At 38.0% G+C, this 24,326-nt stretch overlaps 4 protein-coding genes and 1 pseudogene across 5 annotated transcripts; 4 read left to right on the top strand and 1 right to left on the bottom strand.

The window, feature by feature from the left end:
• Positions 1–303: 303 nt before the first annotated feature.
• On the top strand, positions 304–3,094 carry LOC149009746 (uncharacterized protein At4g08330, chloroplastic-like). The gene is made up of 2 exons (XM_089164410.1): positions 304–655; positions 2,079–3,094. The coding sequence occupies exons 1-2, from the start codon at positions 567–569 to the stop codon at positions 2,494–2,496; spliced, it is 507 nt and encodes a 168-aa protein (XP_089020536.1). The 5' UTR covers positions 304–566; the 3' UTR covers positions 2,497–3,094.
• A 1,293-nt stretch (positions 3,095–4,387) lies between these two features.
• On the top strand, positions 4,388–9,943 carry LOC149009745 (magnesium transporter MRS2-F-like). The gene is made up of 5 exons (XM_089162106.1): positions 4,388–5,143; positions 6,549–6,677; positions 7,968–8,119; positions 8,422–8,551; positions 9,411–9,943. Exons 1-5 carry the CDS (start codon positions 4,553–4,555, stop codon positions 9,687–9,689), a joined length of 1,281 nt encoding a protein of 426 aa, XP_089018232.1. The 5' UTR covers positions 4,388–4,552; the 3' UTR covers positions 9,690–9,943.
• A 1,049-nt stretch (positions 9,944–10,992) lies between these two features.
• LOC149009744 (magnesium transporter MRS2-F-like) lies at positions 10,993–18,609 on the top strand. 2 transcript variants are annotated; one of them, XM_089161880.1, is made up of 5 exons: positions 10,993–11,905; positions 13,238–13,366; positions 14,722–14,873; positions 16,198–16,330; positions 17,327–18,608. In XM_089161880.1, exons 1-5 carry the CDS (start codon positions 11,288–11,290, stop codon positions 17,603–17,605), a joined length of 1,311 nt encoding a protein of 436 aa, XP_089018006.1. In that variant the 5' UTR covers positions 10,993–11,287; the 3' UTR covers positions 17,606–18,608. The 2 variants fall into 2 exon arrangements, with proteins under 2 accessions (XP_089018006.1, XP_089018007.1); XM_089161881.1 differs by lacking the exon at positions 13,238–13,366 and having other exon boundaries at positions 17,327–18,609.
• A 2,300-nt stretch (positions 18,610–20,909) lies between these two features.
• Positions 20,910–22,656, bottom strand: LOC149009743 (uncharacterized). Its single transcript, XM_089163447.1, has 2 exons — positions 22,313–22,656; positions 20,910–21,594 (listed from the first exon to the last, which is right to left on the bottom strand). Exons 1-2 carry the CDS (start codon positions 22,602–22,604, stop codon positions 21,272–21,274), a joined length of 615 nt encoding a protein of 204 aa, XP_089019573.1. The 5' UTR covers positions 22,605–22,656; the 3' UTR covers positions 20,910–21,271.
• Positions 22,657–22,844: 188 nt separating this feature from the next.
• LOC149009742 (mitogen-activated protein kinase kinase 9-like) lies at positions 22,845–24,119 on the top strand (annotated as a pseudogene).
• Positions 24,120–24,326: the final 207 nt, after the last annotated feature.

Raw genomic sequence — 24,326 nt, 5'->3', positions numbered from 1 at the left:
AATGGCCAAGATAAAAAATTTGAGCTAAATCTTGAAGCAAAATTGACGACGTACTACGCAAGAGGAACGAATGTCGGCGTCTTTCATGTAAACCTCAAGCCAACGGGATGACACGTCTGAACGAATCAACGAATATCGGCCTTACAACGTGGGATCCATCAAAATCAACGCGTCTTCTTTTCCGAAAGGAATTAGAAAGTCAGTTCCAAAAAGAAAAGAAGGAAGTTAGAAAGTAGATATATCCTCCACGTGTCGATGCTATTTTTACCATAACACCCTTATGTACTTATTGTTCTTCTAACAGTTGGCCTTGGCCACATAACTTGTTTCCATAATTCAGAACGGCGAAGACGAGAACGGCAGCAAAATTTTTTGAAGACCTAAGGGAAGCAAAGTTGGAACTGTTAACAATAGCTCTCGGGATTTTGACGCCATTATCGTCTCCCTAAAGCCTTGAAGCCCTAAAGCCTTCTATTCTTCTGCCTTCGGTTGAAGCCATTTCAACTTCAATTAAGTTCTAGAGCTGCGTAACCATCATCGTCTTTGGTGGTGGTGAGAGAATTCAGATGTTTATACAAGACGGTTATGCTGGGAGCGGAGATAATGATCATCATCCCTCCTTCTGTTCCTCTTCTCACCGAGATGTGTGTTACAGGTACAGTCTTTTCTCGATCTTTCTTAATCGGATTAGGTATTGTTGCGTCTACTGTTTGAACTTCAAATTACTGTTCTCGATGTATTTCGGGGTTCACCGTTCTGGTTGATTTGAAGCCATATGATTGATAATAAAAAATTTGATGTTTTGCTTTCGTGGAGTACTAGATTTTTTTCTTTTCTTTTTTGGGTACGCGATTTCTGACATAACATAGTTCTAATGTAGGCCGGTGTCATCTTTTGGATCTTTAGGGTTTTCGGGTAATTGAATCGATACACTTGGGTATTCGTAGAATTACAATTTCTTGGTGGAAATTACGGAATTGTGTCCCCAATTTTTTCATTTTAGTTGCGTTTTCAAGGTAGTAGGGTTCTCGCGGATTTGATTTCTATTCATTATGTTCTTGAGTTGCAACCAGAACTCTCTCTCTCTCTCTCGCTCGCTCTCATGATTGATTGATTGATCAACTATTTTCGATTTCCTTGATATTCAAGCATCAAATACCAGTTGGTTGATGAAACTGATAGTGAAACTTGGTTTTGCTTTTGAGTCTGGAGATTCTGAGGTACCTGATATTTGCTTGGGTCGTTCGGTTGCTTGTTGCACTTGTTAATTCAACAAGTGGGGCTGAAACAGATTTGAACTATTATGTTCTTTATTTGCATTCAAATTACAGCTTTCATGTGAAAATAGTATTGATTTGTGGAATCCAGTGAATTATAGTAATTTGACCATTAATTATCATAGTAATTTATTCCTTGAGTTGGTCACCCTGAAGGGATATAGCGGCTGTCTGGAAATGTTTGCTATAAACGTTCTGTATTTTCTGGCATCGGAATGCTCCATTCTAGCATAGCACAATTGATATTTTGAAAGTTTTTGGAAAAAAAATGCCTAACTTGTCTGATAGAAGCTCAATTCTCATCCCCAAAATGTGTAGGCACAGAGAGAGAAGATATATTCCTATTTTCATTTGTATCCAGTGCATTTAGTGTATTGATTTTGTCTTCCTTCAGTTCCTTGTCTCTCTTATATCGCTAGGTGGAAAGAAAATTTGTTCTCCTGATCTAACCAAATGTATCCCTCTCAAGATGTGATGCTTCCCTGAAATTTGAGCCAAAAAGAGCTACAGTGCTTGTTTTGGTAACTTTACATGTGGCTTTCTGCAGTTCCCAGTGTGTGGGCTGTCTCTGGTGAAAATAACAACTCTGGAGAGTTTCAATGGAGATTTCCACTCATTGATACATGCCCACATCATTTTGACTACTTTTCAATCCATTTGTGGAACTCCATTGTTTCTCTTCCTATTACTAATTTGTTGCTGGTTTTCTCATAATGTGATTATCGATAATTTGATGACATGATTGAGGTATTTATCAGATCGGTGCTGTCATTTCTTAACCATTTCCTCTTTATTATGCAGCTGTGGTTCCTGTGGATATGCACTAAACTTGTGTTCCTCCAACCGAAACACTTCAACCATTGGATCTAAATATGGAAAATCCATAAAGAGAGGGATCATATCATTCTTTTCAATTGATGAGAGCAGATTCACTGAAATTGATGAAATCAGCTGCATACCTTTTGTCACCTCCAAGTATTCCTGGGGTTTGTTCCGCAGGAGAAAATCACTTCTCTGCGGTAAATGTGGGAATCATATTGGCCATGCTTACGAGGAACGTATCCCTTCTAGCCTCTCAGCTGATGGATCAGAATTGAGCTCAGGAGGATCAGAATTGAGCTCAGGAAAGGGAAACACTGTTTATAAAAAGTTCGACATCAAAATACGTTCTCTACAGCCATCAGCCTCTGAAGAATCTGGTGTTCCTCTGGTTATCTAATGTACAGTAGCAAGATTCCTGTGTGTTTCTGTCCTGGCCTTCTTAAAGAACCATTAAACAACCAAGCGGGCTTGGAGAAGATTTTAGAAAGGTTATTTATACAATGAAAATGAGTCTTCTCAGGGTTCATCATACATCCTACAGTAGTGCTACTGTAGGAGATGAGTTCCTTAACCACCATCATCCTCTGTTCATAGATTGTGGATGGGAACTATGCTATGATACATTTGTGTAGACTACAATCTTGCCTTTTGGATTGGTTCTACTGTGAAAAAGCGTTTGTGAATTGCCTCAGGAAAGAATCCAACGAAGGCTATGAGGGTTTGTGCTGTGGTTGTATCATGTAAATGTACTTTGATCTATATATGAAAAGCCTATAATGTTGTTCTTCTTAACCCAAAACGGGAGACAGAAAAGGAAAAGGGGTTCTTTTGGTCAGTCCAGAAACAAGTGATTTATCCTTGTGATGTCTCGGAGGATTTGCATGCTTTATTTCTCTATGTTTGATTGGATTGTGGGGAATTTGAATCTTCTCAGTGACATTTAACAACTGGAGTTGATCTCCCACCTGATTATGGGCAGAATGGAACTTGAATGTTGCGCATTTAATGGGCAGCAATCTCGACCTTAAGTAGTACAAAACTGCGCATTTAATGCACAATACTGAAGTAAAATCATATAGGACAGGATGATACAAACTTTATGGATCAACTTTACTCAAGAGAAGAGAGGCTCTAGATCCATAACAGCTGGGGACGTGAGGTTTACCACATAAAGTTTGGCCCTTTTGAAAAGTTACATCTACAATAAGAATATAACTTATAAGCATATTGTTGAAATTTAACACCTACACCATTAATTTTAAAATTGAAAAGACTATAATATCAATGCTTATCTATCTTAATAGTACTTAAAATAATTTAACTACTCATAAAATTAAATATAAATTAAAGCTCATAGGGCGAGGAAAAGAGAGAGAGAAGATAATGTATGGAGGGAGGTTCAAACTTGAGACTTTTTAGTCTTAAAGGCTTCTACATAAGAGTCTTCTTTTTTCCACCACACAATCCAGAGGAGAAATTTTTAATGGATTGCACGTGGGCTCTACTCTTATGTGCGATGAGGAAACGTTAGAAGAGCATAAACCTTTAATCTAACAAGAAGATGATCTAGACTTTCTCTATATAAGAGACTACCAAGGAAAAAAAAATCTAAAAATCTAGTAATGGATGGTCTATGTCAACATGACAACATCCTTAGAATTGCTTGGCATTTCTTTTTTCTTGGGTGGAAGAATTGATTGGCATCATGTATCCTATATTATCATATAAAAGAAAGGAGAATAGTCTGAACAAAACAAGTACCTTTGATCCATATTCTTCAAGTTGCCAATGAGTTGGCCTCATCTACAACTAACGTGCAGCTAAGGGCCAATCAAATCACCATTTCAATGAGGGGTTAGTCTAGTGGTAAAAGACCCGCACTCCCATGGGGAGGTTGTAGATTTGCACCCACTCTGCGGCATATATATAAGTAAGTACGAACCTCAGATTAAAAAATAATAATAATAAAAAAAAATCACCATTTCACTATAAATGGTGAAAATGGCAATTGAGACATTTGGTTGGGTATGATGAAACCTTCACCCGTTGGTATGTTGTGGACTCAAGTCCAATCAAGAAACGATCATGTGGGCCATGTGGCCCATATCTGAACTAACAACACTTACGAATTCTCTTGCTTTTTATCGGGTCCATTTTTGTCATGTACGAAACAGTTATAATTTCATGCAAAGAAAAGACCGTAGGAGAAACGAAGAGGAATAATTCTACTTCCCGCCCAAAAGATCTGGTTGGAGTAGATTACCAAACGAGGGAAGCCAAGTAGCAGAGCAGATACAAATGCATCTGCATGGAATTCCACTTTCTCTGATTCTATTAATTTTTGGATCTTGATATCACTTTAATTCTGTTGTCTTTTCCTCAGATTCTTTAGATGAAGAAAGAACAAATCAACCATTCGTTCATTCTCTCAAATCCCAAAAAAACAGAAGAAAATGACTACGCTACAACCCCTCACTTCTCCAACGCCGGTGCCACCACCACCACCGCCTCCGCCACCACCTCCGCCTCCCCAGCAGAGGCGGAAAAGTGCGAAAAGTGCTGGAGTCAGGGCTTGGCTCGTTGTCTCAGCCTCTGGAAATTCACATATCGAACAAGTCGGAAAGCAATCGATCATGAGAAGAACTGGGCTTCCAGCTCGTGATTTAAGAGTTCTTGATCCCGGGCTCTCGTATCCTTCGACGATTCTTGGTCGCGATAAAGCGATTGTTGTGAATCTTGAGCACATCAAAGCGATCATCACTCCAGTTGAGATTTGGGTTCTTAATCCTAAGGATCCTTCAGTTGTTCCTTTTGTTCATGATCTTGAATGCCGCATCAAAAATCTTAATGAACCGATTCGAAATGCAACGAATGAAGAATCGCCGGGAGTTCTTGATTCTCGGCATTCTTCTCATGGAGCAGAGTTGCTTGAATCGGATAGTAGTGGGAATTCGCAAGTCGAGGGCACTGCTAAGGCGTTGCCTTTCGAGTTCCAGGTTCTTGAAGTTTGCTTGGAGTCTGTTTGCGGCAGCCTTGAAGCTGAGGTCTGCACTTTCAAATTCCACTAAATTTCGTCTAATTATGCTTTTATGCTACTGAATTTGGTATTTGCAGTTTATAGTTTTGAAGTAGTCTATTTTAAATTTAAAAAGTTTTACAGTATATTTTAGTATCGAGCCGTGAAATTGTATACGTGTATGTCGCAACTGTGATGAAATTGTTAATTATTTAAAAAGTACTATGCAGTTGTTCTTCTTATTTTTTTAATTATATAGAACTGAGTTTTGTGTTGTCTCTGAATTTACGGAAGTTGTATATGTGCAGTGATTTGGGATCACGTTGGGTATTGAGTTGTTTCTGAGTTTTGTGATTCTGTATTGCAAGTGTAGCTTTTATTAGTCCTGAGTTAGAGGGGCTTTGGAGCATAACATGTAGGTGAGGCTGCCTGTTGGTTCTGAATATGAAAGTTGAAACCCAAGTACAACTTGCACCAGGTCTTCTCTAATCATCTCCAATTACTTACCATGGCATATTGTGTTACTCTTTGTTGAAATTTTAATATCTTTCTCTTTCTCTCTTTCTGATAGTGTGCATCATTTGTGTGTGAAGATGTGTCAATAACCAAGTCAGTGTCTCATTTCCATGTCTATGTCAATTTCTAGATATTATGAACTGAGGCACAGGTTTGTTCACACTGATTGTTAACCCATATCTCTAGTGAGTACACATGTTACTTTGAATGATTTACAATATTCTATCCACAAAGTTTTCAGTTAAGTTGTCAACTAGTTAATGGCTAAACCATATTCAATTTTATGATACACTCGTAACTCGTAAGTACATATCAAACAGTGTTCACTAGTCATCAACTGAAGTCAATGAGTCATCTATAAGTGTTAATTGTACCATGGAACTAGGTCGAGTATTTTGTGTGCTTGTAGCTTAGAGTAGTCACCTAGTATTTGTCACTTTGGCATTTTATTGTCCATTTTCCTTTCTCCTTGATTTTTTTATATCTGGGTCGAGTTGTATGGAAGGTCTTATTGGATTGAAGAATTTCCATTTTGCAACTTGCAAGTAAACAGAAGCCAAGTAATCTTTGCTATATTTTTGGCTATGTTTTGGATTCATGTTGGGACTGAGAAAAACCACCCATCCCTTCTTCAATTTTCTGGAACTTATTTAATGTAAGTGGCATAAGTGAATGCCGGATCTCTAAAATGGAAAGATAGATGAATTGCTTACCCTTCATCTCTGGTTTGATCTGATCGTGTATGGACATAACTATCATGTTAGATTTACCAACGTGTAAATTCTTGTATACTCTGTTGAATTAACAGAAGGTTTTTCATTATTTTGCATCTTTATAGTGACTAATATTTTCGTCTTTATTAATTTGATGAATTGACTTTCACATTAAACTTTTTATTACTCTATTTATTATGACAGACCTCCACATTGGAACAAGAGGCATATCCTGCTTTAGATGAATTGACCTCTAAAACCAGCACACATAATCTTCAACGTGCTAGACAGATAAAGAGTCGTCTAGTTGCATTATTTGGGCGTGTTCAGAAGGTGAAAATGAATATTTTCTTTGTCTGTCCATCTTAGATTAATTTGTTTATGAATAATTAGCAATATGTACGCTGGCTCTCAATATTCAGTTCTATTGTTTCCTCTCTGCATTTAAAAATGTTTTTAGTATCATTTTCCTTTTTTGAAGATTATACCAGAAAATGTAGTCTTATGATCTTCAGAGTTTTTGACAGGAATGCTAACAAAGTACCATAGCTAGGGTGACAATTTATTGGCTGGGGCAGGTTAGGTTTGGATTTCTAATGTTGCTAGGAATCATCCAGGCCATCGAATTTCTGGTTGTTTCTGCTGCTGCTCCTCCATTTCATGCAAGCCTATTGCTTATTTTTGGAGGATACATATACACAATTGCACCAATCAACAAGAATTTCATTCCTTTTACCAACTTGATGTTGAAAAATCCATGATCTAGAAATTCATTTCGGACAATTGAACCTTCTCAAACTGTTTCTTTTTAAGAACCAAAAAAATTTGTGCCAAAATAACAGATGCCAGGAAGAACAAAAGGCCTTGGACACGTAATGGGTCTTGAAGTACTATTTCTGCATCTCCCTGACCAAATCCACCCACATTGGGATTACTCTTTAATGGTTGATCAAGGGTGAAGCAGTCCAGGAAGTTGGTGATTGCTGCATTATCAACACCTCCCTTCCCTTTACTCCATTCACCAAACCCTGCTGAGTTTCCGGACTACCATTCCATTCCTCCCCTTCTTCATTTGATCCATCCTTCACTTGGGTTCCAACCATCAGAATTCTATCAAAATTGCAGCATCAACTCAGCAACTACAAGGAAAAACATGATCCTAATTTGGTCTGCAGTCACCTGGTTTTTAATTCGGTGTCTGAGATTATATCTCTCAATTCCAACACTTAACTGATTCTAAATTTCAGCAGTATTTTATCATCATACCATACATTCAACTCAAGTTTGGTCGAGTTCTAACAAACAGTTTTCCTATATTCCTTATTTGCTAATTTTGTTTTGTGGGTATTTGGGGCTAGGTTACCTTAGTTTTTAGCTCTACATTACAGTAACTATCAGTACATATATGATGACTTAATTAAACAGATGTCACTGTTGTTGCAGGTTGTGATGGTAAAGTGGTCCTTCATAAACAGAAAAGAAATACAATCTGAACTTTGATGTTACTACTATCTCTCATACAGATACCACCACCTAGGAATAGTTCAAAACATACCTTAAAACTTGAGGCGTACTGGTTTGGTTTCTTAATTCCCAAATCTTCTTATCATCTCATCTTTTCAGGTGAGAGATGAACTTGAAAATTTGTTGGATGATGATATGGACATGGCTGAGATGTATGTGACAGACAAGCTCTTGGATCTGCAAGACAAAGAAGATGCATCAAAAGAAGAAACAGAGAATGATGATGATGCATTTGACCAGGATTATGAAAGGTCAGTCCACATTTTTTCTTTCGAACAAAAATGCAACAGCTGAGCTCATCATAGACCACTCCCTCCCAGTGAGTGAGCTGGTCTAATACCATCCTGTGGTGAAGCTGATCCATGAGCACTATTGTGTGTTAGTGATCTATTCTCTCCCTGTGGCCGAGCTGCTCTATGACCTTAAACACTAGAAAACTTGATGGATTTCTGATGCACTGTTGTCCGTTAGTGATCTTGTGCAATTTTTTCTTCTGAAAAATTGGGATTCTTATGTATTAACTCTGTGTCATCCTATTCATGTTTATATTCAGGGATGAGGACTCGCAAAATAACATAAATAGCACTGGAAGTAGTGGATTTAAGCCAAATGTTGAAGAGCTAGAAATGCTACTAGAAGCTTATTTCGCACAGATAGGGGGAACCTTGAACAAGCTTTCAGCTGTAAGTTATCCTGTCCATATGCCTTCTGCCTTTTTCTTTGGAGAATATTTTAAAAGTATAATGAGCACGACTTTCATTGAATGGTGACGGATTATTTTATTTGAGACTAGTTGACTGACTTGGGCATGATATCAGAATGGATACATGCTAGTTATATACCTGCTATTTATTATTTTCTATGCTAGAGAGAGAGAGAGAGAGAGAGAGAGAGAGAGAGAGAGAGAGAGAGAGAGAGAGAGAGAGAGAGAGAGAGAGTACCAGGCAAAATAGTATTGTGAAATAATACACCAGGCAAAATAGTATTGTGAAATAATACAATATTCATATAAAAATATATGTTGAAAGCTGATGGGGTCTGGGACTTTGAAAGTGCCCGAATTTAGAATTCCTCAGTGGGAGTTTGGAATAATATTCTGAAGAAGAGAGACTTTCCTGCCAAATATTTTACACCAAGTGAGAGATTGATACATGGTGAGGTTTTCGGAGTTTGTTATGAGTGAAAGGTGATGCAGCAGCAAATCAACAGCAAACCAGGACCATTAGTTAGGTCATGTTGGACCTTGGCCAGAAGGACCACTTTTAAATCTAATCAGTCCAGATTCAATAGAGAGTCCAAATTGTGTTGCGGTTCTAGCAGTTGGGTTGGTGGAGGACTCTATTTTCTTATTTCTTTTCCTCAGTTTAGGAGCAATAGATATTTCCTGTTTTGTTCTCTCCTCAGCCTTCTTGAGCTGAACTGAGGCCCCCTTCCTGGTCCCTTGTATTCCCCTCCCTCTTTGGGACTTTTTATATAAATTATTTATTCATCCAAAAACAAGGATACTTAGTGTCTTTGATGTTCTCTTTTGGTTCTGCAAAGTTGAGGGAGTATGTTGATGACACTGAAGATTATATCAACATTATGCTGGATGACAAACAGAATCAGTTGCTGCAGATGGGAGTTCTGTTGAGCACAGCAACTTTGTTATTAAATGCAGGCATAGTTGTTGTTGCTGTATTTGGAATGAATATCGATATTGCTCACTTTAGAAGTGGACCTGCTGCATTTTGGGAGACCGCTTTGGGTACTATTGCTGGTTGTTTGCTTTTATATATCATAGCATTCTACCTGGGTAAAAAGCATGGGTTGTTGGATTGACGAAACATCCTCTTTGGCAAGACTCATCTTTTCAAGTTATACTGTAAATTTCTTTTGTGTTACTCCAACTTAAATTATTCTATATTGCTTTAGGTGGCAGCTTTGCCCTGTATCTACTCGTCTTCAGTTCTATACAGGAAGTTATCAACTGTGTATTTTTCTTTCAGAAAAAAGAAAGAACTTGGGATATAATGTCCAATGTAAAGTAGTTTTTATCACTAATACAGTGGATCAAGTGCCTATTCTATTGTAAATAAAAAGGGAAATAAAGAATGACTCTTATTATTTGCTGCTTCAACTCTTGATCTTGGTTTACTGCTATTTTCATCACTTGGACTGAAAGATCTTTGCTGAATTATCAAAACGTCATATAGGAAATAGATTGAATTTATATGATGTTATGAATTGGTCATCAGTGCCGATCTAATCTGAATAAGATGATTTTCAATTCGATTCACGGCTAATGGTGTCCCTGTAATCTCAGTCCTTGGATTTTTAAAACGCCACACATTGTGACCTGCCATAGCAAAATTATCAGCATCATTTTCGAGTTACCTCCTAATATTAATGCCATTCTCAGAGTTATTCAATTTGTCAACAGACCCCCTATTACTAACAAGTTGGTCTCCGTTAGTTTTTACTTATTCATTTTCAGTACTACTCCGGCATCTTAAGTTTAAAAACAATATTCATGATGCACATCTCCTAAACTTTGTGTGGATCTATGACTTAGGGGATGGAAGAAGAACATGAAAAAACGAGTCGAGCATGAGTTTGTCGTTCAGAGTTATGCTTATTAGTTTGAAATATTTAACTTGCTTACATTATCGCTTAACTGTGATTTCTTAAAAGTAGGGGGTGTCTTTTGATATGTTTGTTTTTTATTAGAGGTCTGAGAAGTTTTCTGGGGGAGTGACATTAATTTTAAGGGTAACTCATGGGATGGTTTTGTAAATTTCTCAAAAAAATAATAAATAACAAATTAAAAAATCAGATTTTCTTCTGTATTCCTCACTGCAAAATACAATTGATAGAAATAACTGCAGAGGAGGATGCTATAAAGATAGAGCGGAGAACTAGACATTTCATATTTCTCAGTGGATGAAAAACCATCGGCCACCCGGATAAACCTCATATGCCCCAAAAAAAATAAAAAAATTAGAGATTTCAAATCCATTTGCATTTTCACTCCACCAATCCCCTGAACCGTTGTCTGGTCCCACCCAGTCGACCCCACCCTCATCGTTGGACCAACGTCACCAACCTCATCGGCTATAGCAAACTGCAAAGCAGATGAGTTCACTATCAGTTGACTTTGGAACCCAGAGAGAGAGAGGTTAGAGCCTTTTCGAATTCATTCTATGAAAATCAATACAAAAGTTTGAAGTTTATTACCTTCTCGAGTTCCAATTTATGCAATTCAATACAAATATGGGAAGTTCGCAACTGGTGAAGATTCTTTTTCTATTAGTTGTCATCTTCTTAACAACTCTTACAAGGTCTCCAAATCCTCTCGATAAAGATGAAGCAGAAGAGGATTTAGATATAGAAATCCCTCTCTGCTCACATCCTAGAAACTCGAAACCTGTACCTGAACGATGTCCCTGAAACGCCCCACAACGCCTACTGCAACACCACCACCGCCGAGACGAAAAGGCGCGGGAATCAGAGGGTGGCTTGTTATTTCGGGTTGCGGAAAATCTCATGTCGAAGAGGTTGATAAGCACTCTATCATGCGGCGAACTGGGCTTCCTGCTCGTGATATGAGGATTCTAGATCCTGGCCTGTCGTATCCATCGACGATTCTTGGAAGAGAGAAGGCGATTGTTGTTAACTTGGAGCACATCAAGGCGATCATCACCGCTTCTGAGGTTTTGGTGTTGAACTACAAGGATCCATGGGTTGCTCCCTTTGTTGCCGATCTCGAATCTCGACTATGCAATTTCAGTGAGAAGGCAAGTGAGGGAAAAGATGGTGATACTGCAAAGGAGGCTCATGGAGGCTTGGGACCGAAATCTCCTGAGCCTGATCAGAATGCTCCTTTGCTTGGTCAGTTTACTCAGAGCCCTGAAACAGAGATGGCTGAAATGCACAAGAGTGGAAGTACAATGGCTACAGGAGACAAGCAAATGGCGGGAGGTCCCAAGGCGTTACCTTTCGAGTTTCGTGTTCTTGAAATTTGTCTTGAATCTGCTTGCAGGAGCCTCGAAGCAGAGGTACGCACTTCACCTTCATGTACTTCTATTTGGTTAGTTGTTTGTTTCGTTCATTTTGATTGCGCAGGTTGAATGTTTTCTAATAGAAGGTTTAATAGATTATGCTGCGAAGTATGACTTGATGGTCAGAAACTCAAAATTTTGTTTATTAGACAAAGGATACTGATAATTCCTTTTAATGGTTCATCTAAAAGAAGAAGAGATGATAATTCCTTTTCTTGTAGAATGTCCCCGCAAATTGGAAAAAAAATAAATGGAAAATGAGATGACCGAGTGAATTCATTCAGCTTCTGTGGGTGTGCTTCTTGCACAGGGGTGGCAGCCTCCCTTGGTGAGGCATTAAGTTCAAAAGGAGGTCATGAATTTGAACCTCCATCCCTACCACACCTTCCCCCTCCCCTGGGGCTGTGGCCCCCAGTTTCTATGACTGGTTGATGATGACCTAAAAAAGGGGAAAAAATAAAAGTAAAAAAAGAAAAAAAAATTCATTATCATTTACCATCTAATACAGTCGATACCAGTTCTGAACTTCATATTCAGCTTGTCCTATACACCTTAACCAAACCAGCTCTGGGTATGTGTTTCCATCACCATTTGGACATTGGTTGCTTGACATCTTGAATTTCTCTAGTCAGTTCGTCTATGACTAGCGTGAAAAAACATATAGACTTTAAAGCTTGCTCAATTATTACTGGGAATTTGCTATTTTTTCCCCCAGGGATCTTTCTGTAGTTATGCAAATGCCCAGATATTTGCTTGAACATTTTCCTTTCTAATACTTTCCAAATTAACTATCTGTGGACTCTATCAGAAGTTCTAAGTCAATTAGACCACATAGACCCTTCTTACATTCTCTAAATCCTTTCTTTAGCCTCCAGAGCAGATAAATAACTTATATGGTTAATCTTCCTAGTAGAAACAAAATTGGTTATTGGTTTTCAACTAATCTCTCCGATAATTTCATTGAATGGTTCATAGATTTTATTACTCTTTAGTTATTACAACTCTAAATATCAACTTTATTCTTATAAAGCGGAACAACTTTGATGCTTCTCCATCCGTTTGGTGATTTTCTTGTTCTCAGTCTCGTTAGACAACTTATTTTGCCAAATTATTCCACAAATGCCGTTGCTATTCTATACTTCCAGTGGAATACAATCTAGAACCTATTGCTTTTCCTGTTTCCATCTTCTTTAAACCTTTCCTCTTTGAGTGGTAACAATATTTTCTAGGCTTTATGGATTAACTTTCAAACTCTTCTATTTTATTTGACTTTGAAATATTTCTTTCATAATAATCCTCTTTGTTTGTTTTTTTCTTTATTTGTATTAGACCTCCACATTGGAGAAAGAGGCATATCCAGCTTTAGATGAATTGACCTCTAAAACCAGTACTTATAATCTGCAACGTGTTCGACACATAAAGAGTCGGCTAGTTGCAATATATGGGCGTGTTCAGAAGGTGAGAATGATATCCTCTTGTAGTTGATAATAAGTGTACCATGCAGGATGAATAACGTTTGATGACTGAAGTACCTTGAATTTTAGATTAATTGTGTGTGGATTAAACTGTTCATGTTTTGGTATGCACCCTCCCACAGTCCTTGTGTAGACTTGGTTTTTCAAATCTTATTTTTCCACTTGATGAACTCCAATGTGTCAGAAACTTGTCTAGTGGGTATGTATCTTGGGGTCTATCTCTCCACTAAATTGGGCCTCCACATGACCTCCATAGGATTTTGCTTGGAGCAGTGCTGCTTACACAGTCCACATCATTCATTCACTTAGTCTGGACCATTCACATTAACGGTCCAAATTAAGTGAAGACCCAATTTTGAATCCGTACCGTGGACTGCTTGGAGCAGTGCTGCTCCCAGGCATTTTCTGCTGCCATATGGAAGATTTTTAGGTTTGGCGTATAAGCTTATCTGGTAATATTCAGAATGCGTTAATTGTGCACTTAGCTATATGTACAGGGAGATGGTTTCTATAAGAGTGTGTGAGATTTCAGACCTCTCAAACTAATCTTGGCATGTGCAATATAATTAGTAAATCCATTTGGACCACTGATTTGCTAAAATTTAAATCACATCTTCTTTGATAAAATTGCAGAGAGTTTACAGCAAATAGTCGTTTAACCTTAACATGTTAAACTGTAAAGCTTGAAACCTTGATCTGCTTACCTTAACTAATGAAAACCCTTAAACCATAAGACCTAGGCCTGAAACTTAGGATGGAAGAACCCAATTGAGCAACCAGCATGAACTATGAACTGTCACTATGGAAAGATTTCTGGTGTTTGAAGATTTGAGTACCATCTGCAACATTAAGAGTTAAATGCAATGTCTAACATTGAATGAGGTAAAGAAGTTGCCAGTGGAAATGGAGGACGAGAAATGCTTTTTTCCAGACAGACGCTCACCCTAGGAAAGAGATTGCTTTTGCTGGGACCTTGGTTGCAACAGGTGGACATCCCCCTTGCTGCTACTCATGGTTCCTGTTGCAGTTAGAAAAAGGGGAGAACACCTGAAGTGGAAGAAGAGAAACTGAGAAAGGTAAAAGGAAAGAGAGTAAATATATTTTTGGTTTTCCTATGACCACTTTTCTTCTTTTCCCTTTGCTTTGTGCTTGAGGCAAGAATATGTTTTAATACATATTGTTCCCAGAGAATCTTATTTTCTTGTGTGGTGATGATAAATAACTTTTTTGCATCTCTTCTGGTGTTGTATTGGTTTGATGAAACCTTTCACAATAAATTATATTTTGTGGCATACTGGTTTACCAAGCTCTCTTATATTATTCTGTCATGTTTTTCAGGTGAGAGACGAGCTTGAAAATTTATTGGATGATGATATGGACATGGCGGAGATGTATTTGACTGATAAACTCTCTGTTCTACAATTTGAAGAAAGTAGCTTAAAAGATGAATTAGGCAAAGATTACAATGACATTGAGTCGGATGATGAATGGTTAGTTCTATCATTTTAATACTGTAAATGTTCATTTTACTTCTACCCAAAAAGAAGTTCATTTTTTTTTATCAAGCCTTTCAAGTTGTTTGCGCTTCTACGATTATTCAGCATTCAGCTCTTTTGCAGTTTTCTTTCAGCTCGAAGATAAATGTAGTTGTTTTGATCTGATGTTGTAATTCTAGGTCTTAGAAAAATACACTAGATTTTTTTTTATGTGCCTTTTCCGTTGCTTCTACAACTGCTTGCAAAACCTTTTTTTAAAAAAATGCAAGATTCTTACTTCCATGTCATGTCCTGATGCAGGTTAGGAGTGTCCTAACTAGGGGTGAAACCTTAGCACACTTTACCTTAGCCAAGGCTGCAACCTTGCCCCACTCCCTTAAACCAAACCCTGACTCAACAGGTTTAGGTTTTAAACAACTCTACTCAGGTCCACCCTACCAGCCTCCCCTGATTGACGGTGATTGGGCCGGTCCGGCCTGCCCTGGTTGATCTTAAACTGAGGAGGGGGGTTGTGAAGGAGGAAGATTTTCTTCTCCTTTTTTTTTTTTTGTTTCTTTTTTTGGGAGGGGGCGTGGTTGACTGTTACTCAACATGGAGGAGTAGTTTTATGCCTTAAAGAGTTTGGGAAGGGGGGGGGAAATGAAGACAAAATTCATGGTGCATGACATCTTGTCGGTGGAGAAGGAATATTTGACATCTGACAAAGAACACATGTGATATAATAATCCTTACCAAATAAAATATACAGTATTTATTATACACAAGGTCAAGTTGGGCTGGGCCTGCTAGGCCTGAAGCCTGAACCCTAGACTTGTGGCCTATAATTTTCAACCCTAACCTGCCCCAAGTGTTGAAAAATGCAGCTTGGCTCCTATTTGGGCTCAAGGCAGGTTTGGGCATCAGGGCCAAACTTACTTCTAACCATTGGCCATGGCTGCCCTGAGTGCACTTAGCACTCGAGCTCGGGTAGTTTACCTTGGAAGTACAATGCTTTTGCTGTTTTAAGGAATTGCCCTGGCAGGAGGAAAGTAAGTCATATTCCCAAGACTTTCTCTGGGTTTCTGTTTTTTTCTACCGAGAGTAGGAGAGTCCTATATTAGTAATAGTTCCTGGGAGGGAATGCCTTTCATTGCTGATAAGGAAGGTAGGACTAATAAGGGGCCTATCAGGTTCCTAGTCCCCCAAGGCAGTGCAAACCAACTGGGGCATTTCTTTTAGGTAAACCTACTGTTTCTTTTCTTACATGTATTATAGGTGTGTATAAAGTTTCTTTCAATTTGCATTATAGATTTGATGTAGTGACATTGATTCTTTCCAGTGATGACGTGTCGGGAAGTGACAAAAGTAGCACTGGAGAATTTACTGTTTTTAAGCCGGACATTCAGGAATTGGAGATGCTGTTGGAAGCTTACTTTGTACAGATAGGAGGAACCTTGAATAAGTTGTCAACTGTATGTTGTGCTTGCATTCTATCCTTTCCTTTTTTATATGTTATTTGCCTGTTGCTGTGGATTATCTTCTTCTTCTTTTTTCCCTCTTGCTTTCCCAGTTGAATGTTAAATATCTTCTTACCATGATTACCTCTTAACCTTGATATTGTGATCTATTCTGATAGTTTTTGTTGATATTATGCACAAATGATAATATTTCTAGAGGATGATGAGTGATAGTGGAAGAGAGCTTTGATGTTTAAAAACTTGTCAGGTGTGAGGTCCAATCAAGCATAGGCCAGCTCCTGTTTAACTCCCTTCAACTGTAAAGCTCTTCTAGATGTTACAAGCCATCTCAGAAAACTGTAGCAAACAGAATTGTAGTTCACCAGTGAGATTTTGAGGCTTGTGTTGCCTAGAATTTGTTTACATTATCTTGTATAGGAGTTTTAATTGTGAGATTAAAGGTGGCACAAAAATATGTTGCAAGCCAGTGGAAACATAATTTGATAGAACAAAATAGTTATACTTTGGTATGTCCTAGCCAGTTATTTCCCAATTCTCATGTTGCCTTCTGTTGGCACTCCAACATGTTTCTGTGTGCACATCTGGAAGTTATCATTTGTCTTATTAGTTTAGGAGTCACCTATACTGCTGTTTGTGAACAAGGGCTGGCTCTCAGTATGGCTGAATGCTGTAATCGAAACTGTGTAGCTCAGCCTGCGTAATTGACTATGACTTGGTTGAGTTGAGTTGTGCTTTTTATCTGGTTTACTGCTATGCTGGTTCTTTGGATTAGTGATGTGGAACGATTTCTACTTTTGTTATTTTTCTTTTTATGGAAGTTCTAGAATCCAGATAGATTCTCACTATTCTCATTATTTACTCTGCTCATCTGTTCTAGTGCGAATGTGCAATTTCTTATGTCTGACCTCTTGCTTGCTGGGGAAGTCCATTATTTTCCCCCGTACTAAAGAATGCCATTGTGTTCTAATTTCATATTCTATTTCTTTGAAGTTGAGGGAGTATGTGGATGACACTGAAGATTATATCAATATCATGCTGGATGACAAACAGAATCAGCTGCTGCAGATGGGTGTCATGTTGAGCACTCTAACTCTGCTATTGACTGCAGGTGTTGTTGTTGTGGGTATATTTGGCATGAACATCAAAATCTCTCTCTTTAACACTGGAATGCCAGAGTTTTTGCAGACTAACATTGGTGTCATTGGAGGTATGGTGATTTTGTATTTGGTAGCATTCTACTGGGGTAAAAAGAAGGGTCTGCTTGATTAATGAAAACTTCAGTGGTAAACCTTATCTGTAGCATGGTCTGTAAATAAAAATGTAGGTCAGGATTTTATGGTATGGTGATTTTTATTTGCACGTGGCATTTCCTGGCCGTTTTTGTACTCTTGAAAGCAGATTAGAGTCTCTCCTTTAAAAAAGAAAAATCTCTCTAGCATGAAGTTCCCCTGAAATAGTAGACTTGTTTCTCCCTATTGTGCTGACTGAGGCTGAATGAGTGTGGACGTGCTCTCATACTTTTCAACACAGAGAAGGGTGGGGTCCACATGAGATCCATTTTCAATTCATTATCGACCTTTGTGTGGCAAAGAAACTTGAGGGAAGCACATGCTTCTACCCTAAGAGATTGAGAATCCAGACTTGTGTTGTCTGTTTCATTGGCAGTTAACCGTTTAGTGTTAGTTTGTTAGTTTAAAAAAAAATATTAATAACAATAAAGACCGTCACCGTTACCGACAGTCTAACATTGGATCGGATTCGGACTATGGGCCACTTTTCCAAACAACTCATCCCGGGTCGGATGCGTTGGTCAAACTTGATAGGGTCGACTGTTTGTAGCTGTTAGGCATGTAGCTTCCTTTTAGACCTTTGAGGTTTATCTTGCACCGAAAGAGTTATCAATTATAAAGGGGGGTGGGGCCCATTTCCCTTTCCCTTCCCCTACCCATTTCTTGCACATATCATGCATGTGTGAATGTTAACTACTTTACCAGTCTTTTAAGAAAAAAAAAAATTATTTTTTCTTAATTTTTTACCTAACCTATTTAGAAATATAAAAATAGTAATTAATAACCCTTTTGATTTTTATGATACCTGTTTGGTTGAACCCTCTATATCTCATGGGACGCCCGGCCTTTAAAATGGATGCCACATAATCCATTGACTAGACATTGTGTGTGAATCCATTAACGAACAGAAATTTTCCAGAAGAAAGTGATGAAAGACAGAGAACAATTAAATTCTATGGAAGTGAATGAATGTCATTGAATTGAGAAAAGCAAAGAAACGAAAGGGAAAGGGAGGAGGAATGGGGGAAAAGGAGGTAAAGATTTATAGAAGGCCTTCAAGTCTTATTTGATGGGTCCAAGAGCCACCTATCATTCATGTGTCACTTTAAAAGCTAAATGGGCCATTCTACTTGCATATGTGAAGTCTTGACAAAACAATGCCAACCAAATGCAATTAACTTTTCTGGGTGAAGTCTCTTTTCCTAGAATGAATGCAATAAAAGGAATATCTGACATACTCCACAAGGTCTGTTTGTGAATGTAGCATGGATTTAAGTAATAGTGTTGGTATCTGTCAGACTGATATGAGAAAATGTATAAGATGCACAAGAACTTTTAGCCTATTAAGGGAGACAGACCCCTACATCCATATCCATGGCAGGCTCTTTTGTAGCTTATAGAATCACTTAATACCTAACATATGTCAATAATATAAAAGCTAAGATATCAGCATATGAAGCTCACTGAAAGCAGATTAAGAAAGAGATGCATGAAGTAGAGTAAAAGAAAGTAGCTTCTAGAATTTGATTTGTGGAAAGAGACCATTTCTTTTAAAATGTCCTGTAGAGCAATGGGATGTTTAGCTTTTTCACATCCATTATGGAAAAAATTGGGTCCATCTAATAGGCCTCTGTTTTTTTGACCCCATATATCTCACAATCTAATTGCTTTACCTCCATGTCTCCATTAACAATTTGATGACTTTGCAGTTTCATGGTCATTTCAAGTTTCATGTCTCATTATATTTTTTTCAAGGTATACCTTGTCTTTTAATCAATCAAGTTGACATGGTCTTTCCAATATTTTTTTTTCTTGCTCTCCAGCTAATAGTGTTATTTTTCTATCTTATACATTTTTGAGGGTAGAGGATGACACTATTTTCATCTTTCGCTACCATACATTTAGAAAAAGTCTATCTTAATAGTGTTCAAAAGTGTCCCCATGCTGTACTATTCTTTACCCTTGTGGGGATAGAAGATCCTGATTTGATCTTCAAGGTGTCATCACTATTTTGTGGGGAGTATAATAATGTTTGGTACACAGGTCTATTTTATGTGATAAAAGACCCTTACATCTTAGTGGCTAAATTTAAAATCAGATTCCTTCTACTCATTTTGTGTTGTAATCTTACAATGATAGTTTAATTACCAATGCTCTCACATGATTACCTACTATGAGAGAAGGGGAAAAAAAACTGGGAAAAAAGAGTCGACTTAGGAAAAATATGGTTGTCTGTCCATGGTTAGAAAAAAAAACTTCGGATGGAGTTGGATGATGAAATAGAATTTCTCTTGGTTGGCTAAGTTCTCATTACACTTTTTTTCTTTTCCTCTTGTCTGGGTGCAGGGATGATTTAATGTAAGGTTGGGTAGTTCCAAACTAATGAGATAGATGAGATATGCAAGAATGGTCTTTCATCTTGTTGACATGTTGTGTTATGATCCTCCAACGGAATCTAAACATGTTCTGATCAGTTGTCCATTTATGGTCAGTAGTTGAAACGGTCCCCATATCCATGTATGCATGGGTAGAAGAACCAACAAGAAAGACAAACAACCACACATCCACCATCTCAGAGTTGAGATAGAGTTATATTTCCTCGAGAACTTGGTCCAATTAAAGTGATATAGCTTTTGAAATGGAAGGTCATTTCATGAACATCTTCTGGGGCCATTATCTGTAAATTGAAAAACAATACAAAAAAGTATGCTTAAAATTAAGTGATCAGAGACCTGGTCAATTAGGTTGCTTGATGGGTTCATCCACTCAAAAGAAAGAGTTGGAACTGATTCACATAATTAAATAATCAAGTAGGCATTGTCAAGTTATTCTCGAGTCCGATTGTGAGGAATTGACAAACTGCCCCCCTAACCCCCCCTCCTCCGTCCCCCCAAAAAAAACAAAAATAAAATAAAAATTTTTGCCCCCCTCCTCTTTCTTTCCCCCTTTCTGGGCCTTTTTTGCTCCCCCCCCCCGGTCCCCCCCCCCCCCCCCCTCCCTTCTTCCCCTCCCTCTTTTTAACCAAAAAAAAAATTAAATAATCAACCTGAGCGTTTTTCAGCTTCTGAGCCACGATTGGTGCAGAAATGTCTCTATAATGGTTCTGTAGCATTCAAAATGAGTCTTCCGTTGCTGTGTCATTATTTTATTAGAGGTTAGTTTGTAAATTGATTGGGAATTTCCATGACCTTATCCACAAAACCCTAATTGCATAATTATTGCAAATATTTCAACAAAACTTTCCAGTATTACTCCTCTTCAGTCACTTAAAGATGTAACTAGGGTTCTGGGAGAACCCAATACACACAACATAGCTCAGTGTTGAACCCAGCTTACCAACAGTTTTTGAAGACATGCAAATTAAACGTCGGAGATCAAACACAATTATTGTTGCGAAACTAGGCCATTTTGATATTGAAATACAAATTTTATATATGAACACCCCGTTGTATACAAATACTATTTATGGAAACCCAGTGAAGGGTGAAGGGAATCAATCATTAACAGCTGAGTTGAGGACAGGAAACGAACAGTTCAGAATGGAATAAATGTTGGAACTCTTCTTATTTCTTCTCTTCCATTCATGAACTGAAATGTAACCGGCCCAAGAAAGTAATTAATGGGTGTGGAAAGTCTCAGTGTCCCTTTATTCCATGGTCCTCCTCTTTGTCAGAACCTTTATCCAACCTTTACTGACTTTAACACCTTCAACCTTGCTTCCATTTGTCTTGTTGGACCTTTTCCATCGGATAAGCTGGATCATATGGCCAATCCTCTTTCGCCACCTCATCGCGGGCAGAGGTTTTGCATGTTCTATGACACTTTTAACCACCCTTGGCTCCTTCGTCAATCTATTAGTGCTGTTATCCATGCTCTTGGAGGATCCAAGATGATCAAGGACCTTAGAGCTTGTACCCTTGTCCCATGAACCAACACCATTATCTTCAAATCTGATAGATATAAAAGAATCTGCAAGATGTAGAGATAGAAAGCTAAAATGCTCATAGAAAAGAAGAAAACTGGGCTAATATCTCAACAGTATCAGTTATTAAAACAGTAATTCTCTCTTGTTCTTATTCTAATTGAAGAACTTGGCAACAAGGGTATACCAAAATAATAACATATGATTACCGGGTTAACATTAATCTGAAAATGTTTCTTCTTCGGAAGGTCATGAGTGGAGTAAGATCATCAGATGGTTCCAAACAATAAAAGCCAATCAGAAACGGCAAGAGTAATGAGTATGACTGTGCTTAGTCTTCACTCAATTGGCACTACTCTAATTACATTTTCTTGCTAGCTATCAAATCTGTAACAACTCACTTATGGCTTTTGCTTGGGTTAGTTGATGGTGGGATGAGTACCTTTTTTCATTTTTATTTTAAATCCCTCTCATCCTGAAGAGGAATTGCTAAAATAGTTCCTTTTGATATCTAATGAAGCAATTACTTCAGAAAGGAAATCTCATTCCATGAGTCTCATATGATACGAATCAAAACATATTTCTCCTAGTACTCCACAGATCAGAGAATTGAACCAAACAAAAAAAAAAAAAAATAGATCAGAGAATTGTAGAAAGAACTAAAACTCAATCAGTGTGAAGTCCTATTAGCCCTCTTATGATGATTTGTTCTCAACATGGAAGTTTTTTTCTGAACTGGAACAACAACAGGATTTGAATACTAACCTTCTTGGCTTGTTGAGGTATCATGATGGTCTGAGAGATCTGATTTCCGGTGCCGGAACTCGAGGCGGTGGAGTAGGATGGAACCCAGATCAAATATCCTCGGCAATAAGGTGACAGAAGGCTTCTTATTGCAGTGGACACTGCGAGTTTTCTTTGTGCCTTTGGAGGTGACGCGTGCTTGTTTTGTAGCCAAGACGAGAAGTCTTTCTTTCAAGCAAATGGCACATACACCTACAACAAATTCCTTAGGATGAAAATAGCAGAAACACTTATCTTCTGCAAAATCGTTCATGTTGAAAAAGGCAAGACAAAGGTTGAGAGAAACAGGAATAAAGCAAGAGAAGTTTGGTGCAAACGTGTGTTTAGGCAGGCAATGAAGATACATAATATTTATATGACCCTCTCTACGCATGGCCTACCAGATTTATCAATCTAACTAACATGCATGATGGGTGGGTGAGACTGAACCATCTCTGGACCTTTACGGCTTCACTACTACTTAGAACCATACTCTTAATGTTCAACTGTTCATATGGTAGAGAAAAACATTTTTAATGATGAAGAGGTCACGGCTTCAACCGTCACTGGTAATATGTTTAAATTATACTACTCTAAGAATGTAGTCACGGTATGCTTATATTGATCCAAACGAATCTCATTCCTCTTAAAAGGAAATTTGTATAATTTATAATTGTAAAGAAGGTTCATAAATTTTCAGAATATTAAATATTAAATTTGGCCATAAATATCCATTAATGTAGATATGTAACCTTCTTTAGAACAAAAAAAAAAGGAAAATGGTAATCTTGAAATTTCGTCTAATCATGCTCTAGTTTCTTTTTGAATATTTTTCATTGCGACCCACTTTAAGTTGAACTTAAATTCTTGATTGTCCACTTTAAGTAGAAAAAAAAATTCCAAAGTGCCCACTTCTAACTTTTTTTGAAAATTTCAAGCTTTTACGGTTAGTTTTTCAAATTTAAGTGGTCAAATGACTAAAATATCTTTGTTTGTCTGTCTCACTAACTTGAATGACCCAACCCCTCACCCATCTCTTTCCTATACCTCGCCGAAGACCCCACCACCCTGCAATCATTCCATTCCAATCCTATCCCTTCACTAGAACGAACTCAAATCCCCCAAATTCAGAAGAATGGCTCTAGTTGGGCTGCAATCATAATCGCCTCCTCCCTTTGCCGGACTCCACCGAGCGCCGCCCTTGCTTCCTCCTCCCACTTCCCCCAACTTCGCTTTCCTCTGCCACTATTGCTACCGCCACCTGAGATGATCGTCTCTCCGATCTAGAAAAACTCAAAGTCTTCGAACATGCTAATAGTGGCATAGTTTATCAAGTCCGTCACAAGCAAACTTCCGTGATTTATGCCCTCAAAATAGTCCAAAGTTCGCTGCGACACCACAGTTTGCTACCAGATCTTCCGTGGGATGGGGATCCTTTGCCGTACAGCTTTGTCTTTCATTGTTCTTTGCCATGGAATTTTTAGAAACCCTCTGGCGACATTGTAATTCTCATGAAATACATAGATGGATGAACTCTTGAATCTTTCCTTACAAAAAGGGAACTTCATCAAAGTTCTCACTCTCCTCCATCACTTGGCAACTATTCAGCGTTCTCAACTTCCTTCGCTCACAGAAAATTGTTCATAGAGACATCAAACTTGTGAATCAAAACATGGAGGTCAGAAGAGGCACGGTGGTTGCCGGAAGGGAAAGGGTGGTGGGGTTTCCGACAAAGTATAGGAAGAGGATGGGTGACTTCTGTCACCGAGGGATTGGGTCACTTAAATGAGTGAGATGACATTTTAGTATTTTGACAAACAAAAAAATATTTGAATCAGTTTGAAACTAAGGTCAAAATTTGACAATTTAACAATAGATAACTTAGAATTTTCAAAAAAGTGAAAAGAAGACAATTAAATTTATTTTTATTTCCCACTTAAATGGCTCATCAAGAATTTGGGGCCCAACTTAAATTCACGCCATAAAAGAAAACACG

The sequence above is a fragment of the Hakea prostrata genome, chromosome 7 (genome assembly GCF_041222555.1).
Source record: "Hakea prostrata isolate BN-2017 chromosome 7, UWA_Hpros_2, whole genome shotgun sequence".
Classification (NCBI taxonomy): Eukaryota; Viridiplantae; Streptophyta; class Magnoliopsida; order Proteales; family Proteaceae; genus Hakea; species Hakea prostrata.
Note: the sequence above shows the minus strand (reverse complement) of the source record. Positions and strands in the feature narration are given on the sequence as shown.